Source organism: Acanthaster planci, linkage group LG03, assembly GCF_054643075.1.
Source record: "Acanthaster planci isolate LZ-2023a linkage group LG03, COTS_SCS, whole genome shotgun sequence".
Lineage (NCBI taxonomy): Eukaryota > Metazoa > Echinodermata > Asteroidea > Valvatida > Acanthasteridae > Acanthaster > Acanthaster planci.
Window position 1 is genome coordinate 13,223,047 of NC_141779.1, and position 13,558 is coordinate 13,236,604.

The 13,558-nt window shown below is 42.4% G+C and overlaps 1 protein-coding gene across 2 annotated transcripts in view; it reads left to right on the top strand.

The window, feature by feature from the left end:
• Positions 1-1,032: 1,032 nt before the first annotated feature.
• LOC110973056 (hyalin-like) overlaps positions 1,033-13,558 on the top strand; it is a 38,344-nt gene continuing 25,818 nt past the window's right edge. The window contains exons 1-3 of one of the 2 annotated variants that reach the window (XM_087134534.1): positions 1,033-1,268; positions 12,046-12,294; positions 12,641-12,868. In XM_087134534.1, the coding sequence (XP_086990660.1) occupies positions 1,190-1,268; positions 12,046-12,294; positions 12,641-12,868 (556 nt within the window). In that variant the 5' untranslated portion in view covers positions 1,033-1,189. The remainder of the gene's footprint in view (positions 1,269-12,045; positions 12,295-12,640; positions 12,869-13,558) is intronic. The other variant, XM_087134533.1, reaches the window with a different exon arrangement.

Consider the following 13,558-nt stretch of genomic DNA (forward strand, 5'->3'; position numbering starts at 1 on the left):
CTTGAAAGAATCATTTTTGCCCTAATTTCCTAGTTTCTTCCCGTTGAGACGACAGTTTAGAATTTTACAACGCAGCGGGGTCTACCTTGTCGTCGTCAAAGTTTGATGGGGCACAACGCAAACAGGTGATACCTGTGGCGAATGAATAAACGTCTGATCGTGGTTCAATGCTGAGCTCAATCACCTTAAAGTGATTTTGTTTCCTTAGCAAAACAAAACACTGTGCAATCGACTTGTAGAATCGTTTGAACTTGGCTGTATGCGAATCTTTTGTTTAGACCTGGAGGACTGGGCTTCACCTATTCCACGCATACGCATTGCCATGCAATAGACGTACTCGTACCTACCGTACCCAGTGGAAGCTCATGATGAACTTAACCTATGTATTGACCCGATACATTAGAAGAACAGTAATGCTTGAATGTATAGCATTCGATGTAGTTCCCTACAATAGATACTGCAAATTCGACGTATTTTTGCAGGCAACAAGTTTGCGTTACGATTTGCCCCGCGTCTGGCCTAACTGCAAACGTTTTCCTTTTTGGGGGTTCAATAAAAGTTGGTGTAACAGTATTATATACTAAGCTTCCACCAGAAGAGAGATCAAAAAAGGCGTTATTTTGTTTAATCTTGGAGATATGCAGCTGAAACTTACATCACTAACAACCGTTGCTCTGTTATTTCCCCCACACTGAAATATTGTGAAGTATTTGCACCATTTACATAATTGTTGTAGCTGAGAGCCAAAACCCCATGAACACCCCCACTACTGTCTGAATTATGTCTGCATTTACTTGATAAAAATCCATGAGATGTTTTCATTATTCTCTTCCCCCCTTTTGTTGGTCCAAAGGGCGTTGCTATTTATCTTGTTTATTTGTGGTTCAAATATCGATGATATAAACATTAACCACTTCACAACGAAAGTAAATCATTGACATAAAATCATTATATTTTGATATAGTAATTGCAAATCGTACCGTTCAAAGTTCACGATGACGTGCCTATAGATCGCAATGTGCAGTCTGTGACGTACATGTACATTTGTTAGCATCTCAGCTTGTGGTGAAAACTCCTGTCGTATTCCGTCGTCACGTCGGTATCTTTGTTCGAAAGGCCTTTTATGTTAAGCGAAAACGCGTAGGCACTACCCCGTTGATAGCTGGGTGCATCTGTATCAGGTAACAAAATGCCGTCTGCGGTACAACAGTGCTGCCTTCTGGTCTGGACGGTTCTGTGCGTCCATACCAGCATGACCCATGGCCAAGGTAGGTTCGGTTCCTTTATTTTGACTTTCATACTCGTTTGCGCCAGGCAACCGTAACGCTCAAAACTTCCAGTGTCTTTGTCAACCTTTCTTTCCAATCTGTCGATTACCTGTGAACGCTTTCGTTTTCGTTTATTTATTTTTAAAGTCACATTCTGATTTCATCAAAATAATTGTTTAATCCCAAATCCGTGATAATATTAACTCTGCATGTTCCATTTCGAAAACGCTTTAAATTATCGAGGCTGAAAAACTGCATGGGGCCATGAACTCTTAAAATTGATCATTTTTACTATTTTACCCAACATTGATGGAAGAATTTAGAATTAATTGAACAGCTGTCTCATTTATGATGGGCATGAGTGCATATTCGGTCATGCAGTATACATGTATGCAACACTCTTGGATAGGGCCATTTGAAACCGTTCATTTTGCAGATTGACAGATGCTAGCAACAACTGGTCGAACGTTTAAAACAATTTGCTGGGTCAATTCGAGCACAGGGAGAGAAAATAACCAGTCCTGAGTCATTCTCAGTAGGCCTACAAGTAACGCCACCACACCGATGGGTTTTCGCAATGACCAATTTTCCTTTCTCCTTTTTGTTGAGGGGGATTTACATTCGTAAATATTTCATTGAAACCACATTTCGAACAAATTTTGAATCGGTGAAATTAATTTGCCTACCAGCATGTTTTGTGTGGTGCTATTCCTTCAACGCCCCTCTGCTTGTTGGAGCAGGAAGCGTAGAAAAAACGTTGACTGAAAACATTCGTTCACAATAATTTCCTGCAACTGAAGTCACAAATGTCATTTTTTGACACAGTGTTGTAATTTGCAAAGTTACCCACAAAAGCACCTAGGCTACGGGTGCTGTCTTTCGTTGTCTAAATCTTCATATCCATAAAAATGGTTAAGTAGAGCAAATCCCAGCAACATAAAATTGCCCCTTTGGACAACTGTACATGTACCAAAGAGGAAGAGATGAGGGATGTGAAACCATTTTGAGGGCAGTTATATCTATATTATGGAAAGGAAACTGACTTCTGGGAATAGCTCCCTAAAAGTGGTATATTTGTGATACCGAGATAGGAAGTGTCTAATACAGAACTCCATCGCTTTAGAGACGTAAAAAATACAATTGAAAGAAACAGCTCGCGATCCCTTTCGACCGAAAAATACGGAGAATTCTGGGTAAAAAACGATTCTGCAAACTTTTGAGTTGTCCCATTGACAATTTTCAACCAAGAGTAAAAAGCCTATATAATAACACGGTATTCTTTTTTTGACTAACGGCCGGTCTTGCAGTGCGAATTTCAGTTTTGCCAGTGCTAGGGTTATGCTGCTTTGGATTTCCGGCGATATTGTTTTATTGAACATGGAGGAAATTTAACAAAATAATATCGTTCGTGAAGTACATGTAATTTGTACTCATGTACGACCGATTAAGGTGTTTCTCCTGAACAGATGAATAACTTCCTGGGTTAATTGATTTTGCCGACTGGCAAGTTGTCCTATTGTGTCTGCAGACACAAACTTGCGTGTGATACCAGATGACTAACAGATGCCATGAAATAGTTATATCAATTAAATCTAAAATTCATTCGTGAGATGTGTTCATTTTCGTTGGGACGGCTGGCCCGTCACAGGGACTTGAAAATTAAGCCAGAATTTCTTAATGAGTACTGCCTGATATTCCGTCACCACATTGGCATTTCATAATGTGACAACTGCTAAATAAAGTACACATGTAAATACTGTTTCCCCACAACCGCAGACACTCAAATAAAGACCAGCGATTACAGACCGACCTACTTGAAGCTGATGTACCGTAACCTTGGCACTGAAGAAACTGTATACTATTTGTCAATGAATTACTCACCTTATAACGCTACACCCATAGATTGCATTGAGTTTTCTTTTCTTATTGTGGTGAGATAAGGCATTAAGCGGTATTACTGATTTTTCCCTCTACCAGATCACCGCCCCTCCCAATCGCAATGCGGCACAACAGGACCCGCAGTAACCACAACACTGTAACCACAGTGACCAAAATCCAATAGGGACGTATTGCACTTGCGCATACAATGTAAACGTTACCAACGTTGGCTTGTAAAATAAGGCAGCCGCGGATTAACGGGGAGGGATCACTCCGCCCCCACACACGCGGCACACCCTCGTTACCATTCTCAATTAGGGGCCTACATACGTCTAAAGGATGAAAGACCCGGCCATTGAAAGCATAACCTTTTCAACCCCCTTGAACGAAACCAAATTACCCAACACAAAAAAAGGGAAAAAAAGAAAAGCTAACAGTGATAATAGTGCTTATTTTGCATAAACTGTTCGCGCATTGTCAATGCTGCGCATAGATTTGTAATGATTGAATTTCTTCACCTTCACCGAAGGCGGCGCAACAACAACCAACAAAAAAAAAAAAAAAACCAGACATTTATAGAGCGCCCAATCCATTAAGCTGCTCCCGGGCGCTGCACATCAAAATATAAATAAATAAAACCTACGTATACCATAATTGAAATCAGTACTAAGAAACTAAAAATGCTTGTTTGATATGCATGAAACAATAACAACAGTGAGTCTTAACACATCATTAAAGAATTTGAGTCTCTCACTTTCTTTTTATTTATTTTTTTAATTGATCATCGTTGCATTTTCGAGTCAGTGACGGAATGACAAAATTGGAAAAATTCCACAGGATTGTAAGTTGTTTCTGTTCGAGAATTGGTCTTCCAAATTCAGAAAAGTGTTGATTTTGGTCAGTTGCTTTGCCCATGTGGGCTGAGATGCTATTAAGCATTGTATACAAAGAACTCCTACAAACAGTTTTGACACATACAATACAAAATTGATATATTTACCTTCCTCTTTCTTTTACCTGTTCAATTTTAATAAGTATACCTTTTATTGAACCCCCAGCTGCCATTTTATGTTTTCCAAGAACAACACCGGAAAGTGCACACAAATTGACATGGTACATGTACATACACCACTTCTAGATCTATGGTCTGAGCATAGTAAAAGGAAGGACACAGAAGGAGTTTGAACTGCCCGGTCTAATGACGTCTGGCCAATTACCGCTTTCTGGCATGCCTGCTATGTCCATAGCCAGGGTGCAGGGAGCGTTTGCTATGCACCATCCGTTTCACAACCACAAAACCGATTTGTACCCTTTGGTCGCCGCCGCAATTTTTCAGTGGTAACCTGCATCCTTGAAAGTTTGTGTACTAAGGTATAGGAAATTGATAATTCGTATGTTTGTTGGTGTTTGGTATATGATCTCATAACAACATCAAATTTAATGCTTGTGTTAAATGTATTATAGTAGCAGGCCTTTATTCTGTTGTTCTTTTCCGTACATTCTTTCTACAAAAAGTGTGGTGCTGATAAAGTTAACGAAGAAGACTGAATTGAAGGAAGACTTAAAGATGGAATATTCTGAGGGTAATAATACAGTGCAGGATGGGTGGTAATTTCCTAAACCTGAGGTCAAACTTCCTGTTGTACAATTGTAAACAAATTGTCTGGAAGAATGGGAGTACTACTTGGAAATTGCAGGTATGAACCACAGAGAAATATCTAGATGGTTACAAATCTACCACAACTGGGAACTTAATCAACGACCTCGAAAAGAAATTGGACGGATATTGGGATCGGCCGGGTAATTAAAGAGTAACGAATTTTGGGCTTATACTTGTTATGTGAGAGCAGTTCCTACATATGCAGATTTTTCTATTTGCTTTTTTTTTTCAATAAAATGACAGAAACTAATTCAAATACGAGCGATTCACAAGAGTGCGTGCCTCCAAGAAAATTAACATGTACTTGACACCAGCCTACGTCTTGCTAAAGATTTCTTCATTTCTACGGGTTATGGGCTATGGCTATAAGCCATACCCCATAACCAGTTTGACTTTGAACAAACAAATTTCTGATCAGTAGAAATTTAGACACCACCTGGATTTTTTTCAATTTTTTTTCAGGGGAAAAATGATTGATATAAACAAGATTCAGTATTTCTTCGGAAAATATAAATACTGCTTGTCGGGACTTCTAACTCACGACTTTGTCGGTCTATTTCTATATTATGTAGTCGAGTGTGCCATCTGCAAACATGATTGAAAAGAGTCGGCAGCCAAATTGGTGATGGGCTTGTTTGTTTATTTACCCTGTGGTCAACAAAACAGAATGAACATGAAGGAAGTAATAGACATGTGCACAGACTGAGATAACACTTGATATTATCATAAACATTAACATAAATAGTAACAAATTATGTGTAATCATGTCCATAGTTGGCCGAGAAAAACATGTTCATATGAACCTGGATAAATGTCAAACACACAAGGAACACTCCTAAACAATGTTTACATGACTCAAAATTTACCAAAGCCTGAAACCCCTATTAAGTCCTACGAAAATATATGCCCTCTACGCTTGTGAGTATACACATGTATAATGTGACATGAACACAAGACGATAGGCATTACACCCTAAACCCAATGATTATAACCCAAGAACTCGCCCCCAAATATCATATTTAGATCAACCACAATGTACTCACTTTATGTAGTCCATACACAGGGGATATTTATGATTAACCTCGTAACTGGATAATTAAGGTAGGGCGATTAGGAGTATATGTATATTCAGAAAGAATTTCGGGGAATGTCAGGAGCAATGTGATTCAACATGGAACGATTGTGCAATTATAATGAATAAATCAAGAGAGGGTGCTACTGCGCGCTCCGGTGGGAGAGACGCTTTTGGACAGCCGCCCTAAATTTGGGCACCAAATTTATGGAGTAGAAATCATTGGAGCCACTACAGTTCTCATCCAGAGTCTAATAAGGCTGGAACTTTGTCGTCTTCCTGGTATCTCGGACACTTTCATTGCCAACGGCTGGAAGTCTTGTCAGGCGGGTATCAGGGGCGATGAAGGTCTTCTTCCTCACGCTCACGCTGGCTGTGCGCACACGACCATCTGGGCCAGGAAAGGTGTCAACGACTTGGCCAATGAGCTCTGCTTAGTGCAGGATAAATTATCAGGACGACATCATCATGTTTCACCTCTCTGCCATCTCATTGGCATCGTTGTGAAGAATTTTGGCTTGTACAGTTGCAAGCATGATGGTGACAAATCTTCCATCCTTGGTACATCTGTATTGGCTCAACCCATTGTTGACATCCAAAGCATCTGTGCTGATGTTTGCGAATGGCCTCTCACCCTTGAAGTACCCAAAACTTGCACCTCATCTCTGCAAGTACACATTGAGGTCCGTGGTGAAGTAGTCTCTTGTCATATTCTCAGATCAGAAGCCGATTAATGAGGTGTGCTGGATCCATGACGATGGGATGACAGGACTTGTTGGGGATGTCTTGTACATGTACATGCCGGAGACGCCCTCCAACATGGATGAGACCAGTGGAATCACTGTACTCTGGAGCTAACTGGAGAAGCCTGCTATCTCGAAACTAGGGAAACTACCTTGCTGAGCATGGCGGTAAAGCTGCTGTTCGATGTTGCCTCACTCCTCAGTACTCCACTCAGGTGGTTCAGTTTTGTCGGCCGCCCCATGTAGCCATGATGAGGTCTTCCCACGTGTTAAACTTGGAAAGGTCAGGAGGGTCTGAAGGATCCACAGCTACTGTACCACAGAATGTTGATTTCTTATACTCGCAGACGTCTTCTGGTTTTGTGGCCGGGTTGACAGGCTGCTGGTCTGGAGATAATAAGAAGAATGAGGGTCCATTTCGCCATCTGCATTCTTGGGCGAGCTCCGTCAGGGTCTTTCCTCAGGTGAGGTCATCAGCTGGGTTGCCCTTAGCATCTACACAGTGCCACTGTTTGACGTCATTGAGGGTCTGAATTTCTGCCACTCAGGTGCCAACAAAGACCTTGTAGCGGCAAGATTCAGATTTCAGCCAGGCAAGCACACTTGTTGAGTCGCTCCAAAGGACGACATCCCTGACAGGTCGACTCAGTTCCTTTTGGAGTAGCTGACACAGCTGGGCACCATCCAAGGCTGCAGACAGCTCCAAGTGTGGCATTGATAGCTACTGTTTGGGGGCAACTCTCGCTAACACGGATGTTGTGGGTTTATTCTCTGTTTGCAGGTAGGCGACAGCACCATAAACTCTCTCTGATGCATCGCAGAAGGTGTGGAGTAGGCGGGTTGAACCCTCAACATCCATAAGTGGGAGGTGTGTAGCATCTGTTCAGCTTGATGCTGGCCAGTTATGGGAGTTCCATTTCCCAGGCTTGCCATTGGTCTCTTATGGCACCTGGCTCCAATTGCATCATCCCAGTTACGCTTGGTTTTTACAAGTCTTGGACTATCACTCTGGCTCGGGTAGTGAATGGGGTGAGGTAACCGATGGGATTATACTGGCTTGCAAGTATTTTACACATGCTCCTCATGTTGTGGGACTCGTAGTCGATAATCCGGTGGCGGTACTGCAGTTTGTCTGTGCTGCAATCCCACTGGAGCCCAAGGGTGGTCTCAAGGGAGTCAATGTCACCATAGGTTAACCACAGCTCACAACCATTGGAACGAGCATCTGGTGGCAGATCCTCTACAACTGAAGGGTGTTACTGACCCACTGGCGTACTTCAAAGCCAGCATCAGCAATTACGTTGCGCATTTTATGGATCAGTTGTTTGGCTTTTCTGGATGAGGACAGGCTGTCCAAGCAGTTCTAAACATAGAAGGACTTGTTGACTAATGCTACCACCTTAGGATCGTGCTCTTTCTGGTCTCTGACGCACTTTCTGAGTGCAAAGGTGGCGCAGCATGGGTTATTCATTGTGTCTTCGGAGATGGCCATGGCATGCTGTCGGAATTGCAGCAGCACACCAATTAGAGATGTACCAGTCGTGGTCCAGGAAGGAGATGCTAGTTCAGCACCTGGTTGTTATACTGGAAAGAACAATTGAAGACCAGTCGGTACTTCCCATTATGGTGTACAGTGTGATGGGAAAGAACCAGGATTCATCAGTCCTTACAGCCTCGTCATCTGGCAAAATTCTAAATGACCAGCATTGACCAGTTTTGTTTTGAGTTCACAGTGTTTCTCTGCCAGCTGTGGGTGTTTCTGAAGTCACTTCTCGGCTGTCTTAAGTATTGGGAGAACTGCATCCTTAGTCACCTGGTTCTTGTCTCCGTTTGGAGTTCTCAGAAGGGATGTGGCATAATGTTGCATGGCATCAATGCTGATGAGACAGCTCCAAGCATGGCATTGATAGCTGCCGTTTGGGGGCAACTCTCGACCTGGCCATGACAAAGCTAACACGGATGTAATGGGGTTTATCTTTTGTTCACAGGTAGGTGACAGGAAGGAGATGCTCTTTGAGCACCTGGTTGTTATACTCGAAAGAACAATTGAAGACCAGTCGGTACTTCCCATTATGGTGTACAGTGTGATGGGGAGTGAACCAGGATTCATCAGTCCTTGCAGCCTCATCAACTGGCAAAATTCTCACATGACCAGTGTCGACCAGTTTTGTTTTTAGTTCGTAGTGTTTCTCTGCCAGCTGTAGGTGTTTCTGAAGTCAGTTCTTGGCTCTCTTAAGTGTTAGGAGAACTGCGTCCTTAGTCACCTGGTACTTTTCTCCATCTGGCATTCTCACAAGGGGTGTGGCATAACGTTGCACGCCATCAATGCTGACATGGGTGGTTTTAGCCTCCAACATCTGGAGATCAAACTGATCGTGTTTGGATCAGGTGACTTCCTTTTCATTTGCAAAAGGGAGGACATAAGCCTGTCACAACATCTGCACGTGCTGCAGAAGGTCATTCATCACCGGGAATGTGGAAGTCTTGAAGAATCTTCGGTCCACGTATTTATAGTGATTCCCATTTGGCCCTTGGAGTGTCCAACCAAGCCTTGTGTAAATAGTTACTAATGCACCACGGGGTCCAGATCTTATAGGGCATCTGGGGATGATGAGATCAGTGTGGCCTGCTCCAAAGAGCAACATTGGTGATGCCTGATTAAGCACCGGTAGCGGCAGGTGACGGAGGTGACTATACCGCTGCTGGAGAGCCCTTATTGGGTATGTATATTCTAAGAGGCACAGATTGCTGGCAGAGAAGGCTCCAGTGATGGTGTATTTTATGTAGGTCTTCCCCTTTGGTGACACCTGAACAGATCAAAGGGTCAAACCTTGGCATTCGACAACGTCATCACAGACAGTCCAAAGGAACACTGTCTCAGGCTGGCCTTTAAGCTGTAGGTTCTTGGCCGCTGTTTGCAGAAGCATACTTCTCTCAGAGCCGTCATCAAGGATGGCATATGTTTCGATGGTGCCAGTAGGGCCATGAAGGAGAACTGGCACGACCTTCAGCATAACAACTTGAGGACAGACTGGCCTGTCAACATAGACAGTCTGGCTTCATGTCTGCACGCTGAAGACACAACTGGTAATCTTCTGAGCGGCATCATAAAGCACAGTTAAGTGAACTTCTTTGCAGTGGCATGGCTTCTTGAGAGTGCACTCGTCTGGCTTATGAGAATGACCACACTTCCAACATCGTCCCCCTTCCTGGATCCAACTGACGATCTGATCAGTCTTCAGCTTCTTGAGCTCTGGATATCCACCGAGGTAGTGTTCCTTGTTGTCACAGTAGGGACAATAAGGCTGGGGTTTGTTGGTGCTGTCATGAGTAATGCTTTTAGGGCATCTTTCTTTGATGATCACTCCTTGTATCTACTGTGAAAGCTGTGTGACTGGGCTTTCTTCCAAAGCCAACTTGGAAACTGCAGTAGCGTATAGGTTTAACTGGAATTGGACTTCAAGATACCCTCCTTGAAGCAGTGCTGTATGAAACTTGTCCTGTGGCTGTGGGCAAGCTTGCTGAGAAGTTGGTCCACATGTGAGCCACAACGTTCGAAGTTCGACACCGTTGGGCCCCTTCAGGGCTTGTACCTTGTAGCATGCCCACAAGAGAGAGGACATCGAGGGAGAACTCCTCGACTGCTTCGGTGTCGCCATACTTTATGGCAGATGTGGCGATCAACTGGTACTGTAACTCCTCAACTTGAGTCTTCTTACAAAGGGCTTGTACCTTTGCGGCGTATTTCTCACCCAACCCAGATAGATGGGAAGCGATGGAACTACTGGAATGGGTGCTACAATGGGAGGAGTGATCGCTGTTGGCCATCACCTGTATGGCCATGGGGGGGCAGGCCAAGAACGTCATCTTGCTGTGTCCGAGACATTCTGGTTCTTGACATTGAAAGCCAAGGGTTGCTGGTTGTAGGATCTGGCTCGAAGGACTATGAAAAGGAGCCGGTGGCCAAACTGGTGATGACCTTAATTGTTTATTCACCCTGTGGTCTACAAAACAGAATGAACATGAAGAAACTAATAAATATGTGCACATACTGAGATAACACTTGATGTAATATCAAACACATGTTATAAACATTAACATAAACAGTAGTCAATTATGTGTAATCATATCCATAGTTGGCCAAGTAAAACATGTTCATATGAACCTGGATAAATGCCGCACACACAAGGAACACTCCTAAACAATGATTATATGACTCTAAATTTACCAGAGAAACCCCAATTAAGTTTTACAAAAATATGTGCCCTCTACGCTTGTGAGTATACACATGTATAATGAGCACAATACGATATGCATTGCACCCTAAATCCTGGAACAATTAAAACCCAAGAAATCGCCCCCAAATGACATGAGCACAATACGATATGCGTTGCACCCTAAATCCAACGATTATAACCCAAGAAATCGCCCCCAAATGTCACATTTAGATCAACCAAAATGTACTCACTTTATTTAATCCATGCACAGGGGATATTTATGATTAACCTAGTAACTGGATAATTAAGGTACAGGGCGATTAGGAGTAAACCTTTGAAGCCTTGCTACTAAGGCACTAAACCGTCAAAACCTCCTTAACCAATGTTCAGTTCTCAGTCCAATTAACATTGTTCTTTCATTCCTGGTCTCTGAACACTGGAAATGGGTAAAAACTGGCTGTTGGATATTTTTTTTTTAAAAAGACAAAATGAAAACAAAAAATACGAAAAGTCCCGCCTGCGCTTTCTTTAAAAAAATCTGGATGCTATAGACATGTTTCTTTTCTCACAACCTTAGCTCTATTTGAATATTCCAGTTTTTAAATAATGCTGAGTCTGACCTGTACTTCTGTTAAATGTTACAAAAGGCAAGAATTTATTTGTTGACTTAACTCTGTTAGAGTGTTATTTTGCCCTAATATGGTCTTGTAATTTATTTAGGATCAAAACTCGGATATTGTGCAGGCATGTAGTATTTTGCTTGCTTTATGCAAACTAGAATGATTGTCCCATTCGGGCAAAATTATGCAGTTATGGGATATGAAGATGCTGATAAGATACCAAAAGTTGTAGTAATACCTCTGATCATTAATGCGAGCTTCTTTATTATCTGTCCCAAGTTGCTTCTTTTGGCCTCCCGAATTCGCTTTTATTAGTTTCAAAACCCTCCAGTTCGTTGCATTCCGCCATTCTGGTCTCGCCTGTTTTATAATTCGAAATTCCCTTTTTTGCGTCGGTTTGTAGCTTTTATTCAGAGTGACATTAGTAAAATTAGCATTTTATTGTATATTTGGTCTAGTAGATCGGGCTTACTATGCACATAGTAGAACCTCTTAGTGAATGAGGAATAAGTGTCTGGCAAGATATAAAGTGGGAAAACAGAAATGTCTGAGGATGTTGCTATTCTCTTTTTATGATTGTTTTCCAGTACCGACCTTTGATAAGTCTCCGTGTGTTGATGACATTTACGCTGAGCCCGGATCGGCGTCGTTTGTGGAGGGGATTGTATGGGTCATTCCAAGTGCCAAAGATCAAAACAAAAAACCAGCAGCCGTAACCTGTGACAAAGACGTCGGGACTGACAAGTTTGAAGCCGGTTCAACGGTAGTCACTTGCACAGCAGTCGACACCAGCGACAGAGCATTGACGGCAGAGTGTAGTTTCACCATTCATGTGTGTAAGTGTCAAGGTGTCATACGAACGGTGGGTTATTTTAAAATTCTCTACATACATGTAGGTATAGAAAGGGTATGGAAAGTTCCCATATGATTTTGTGTGGTTGCAGTTCTGTTGTGGTTTGTGGGAGGGGCTGTAGGGACATCCATTTTCCCGAATTGCACCCTCGCCAAACCCATCCATAAGAAAATTTCCAGTTGTACTTTTTTAAATCGAAATTTAGTAAAAATATAGCTTGTAAGATCAGCATTATGACAATAAGCCACCGGCCCCTAAAAATGAACCCCAGTTTCACTACTGCCGGACAGTGAACAGTCTTGTCAACTCTTCCTCCCCTCTCCCCACAGTTCCCAAGTTTACAGTCGGCTGCCCCTCTCCTATCATCCAGAATGATACCGAGGCTTATTTTGACACTCCAACTGCCGTTGGTTCGGGAGGGAAATCCGTAGATGTCCTGTGCAACACGAAGAGCGGTGACCCCCTTTCTGATCCTTTAACCACAGTGACATGTACAGCAACTGATACTGACAGAAACTTAAATGCTAGCTGTTCATTTACTGTGACAATTGGCATTCGTAAGTACTCCTGACAGCCAGGCATAGTATGGCCTGAGAAAATTTGGGTCTTATGAAAAAATCATAGTGATATTTTGATGTGCTTCTCTCATTCAATTTTCAGTTTTGGAAAAGCTTAAAACTTGCTATGGTATATGCCTTATACGTGGCATCTTAGTACTCTCTAAAGGCAAAAGAGTGAAAAACTCCCTTTCAAATTGAGTGAATCATATATAAAACCACTGCTGAAGATTTAATACCACTCTACAAAGGGTGAAACCACTCCAAAATAGTGAAATTCTTTTGAGGTGTCCTTTATGGCCCTTTTTTGAGTCATTCCACCCTTTTGGCTTTTACTCTTTTTGAATAAATTTATGAGAAACTCCCTCTTTGTGAGATTGAGGTTCTCAAATCTTTTGCTTGAGAGAGTACAGAGAAAGTATTCATTAACATGAAATGTAAGGCTGGTGCCATAAGGGCTATGAAATTGGTCCCATAGAAACCATGGTACATCATAACCAGTTATTTAAGTGCCAACTTGCTGGGGGGACAACCGATTTTGGAATTTCTTTATGTAACATTTTGCGATCTTTCTGCTCTGAGAAGTGGGGCAAAAAAAGGGGGGTTTTACCTGCTTTAGGAAGGAAGAGAAAGGAAGCATTACTCCAAAACTCCCTCTTCTGTTTGTTTTTCACAAGTAAAGGGCATTTT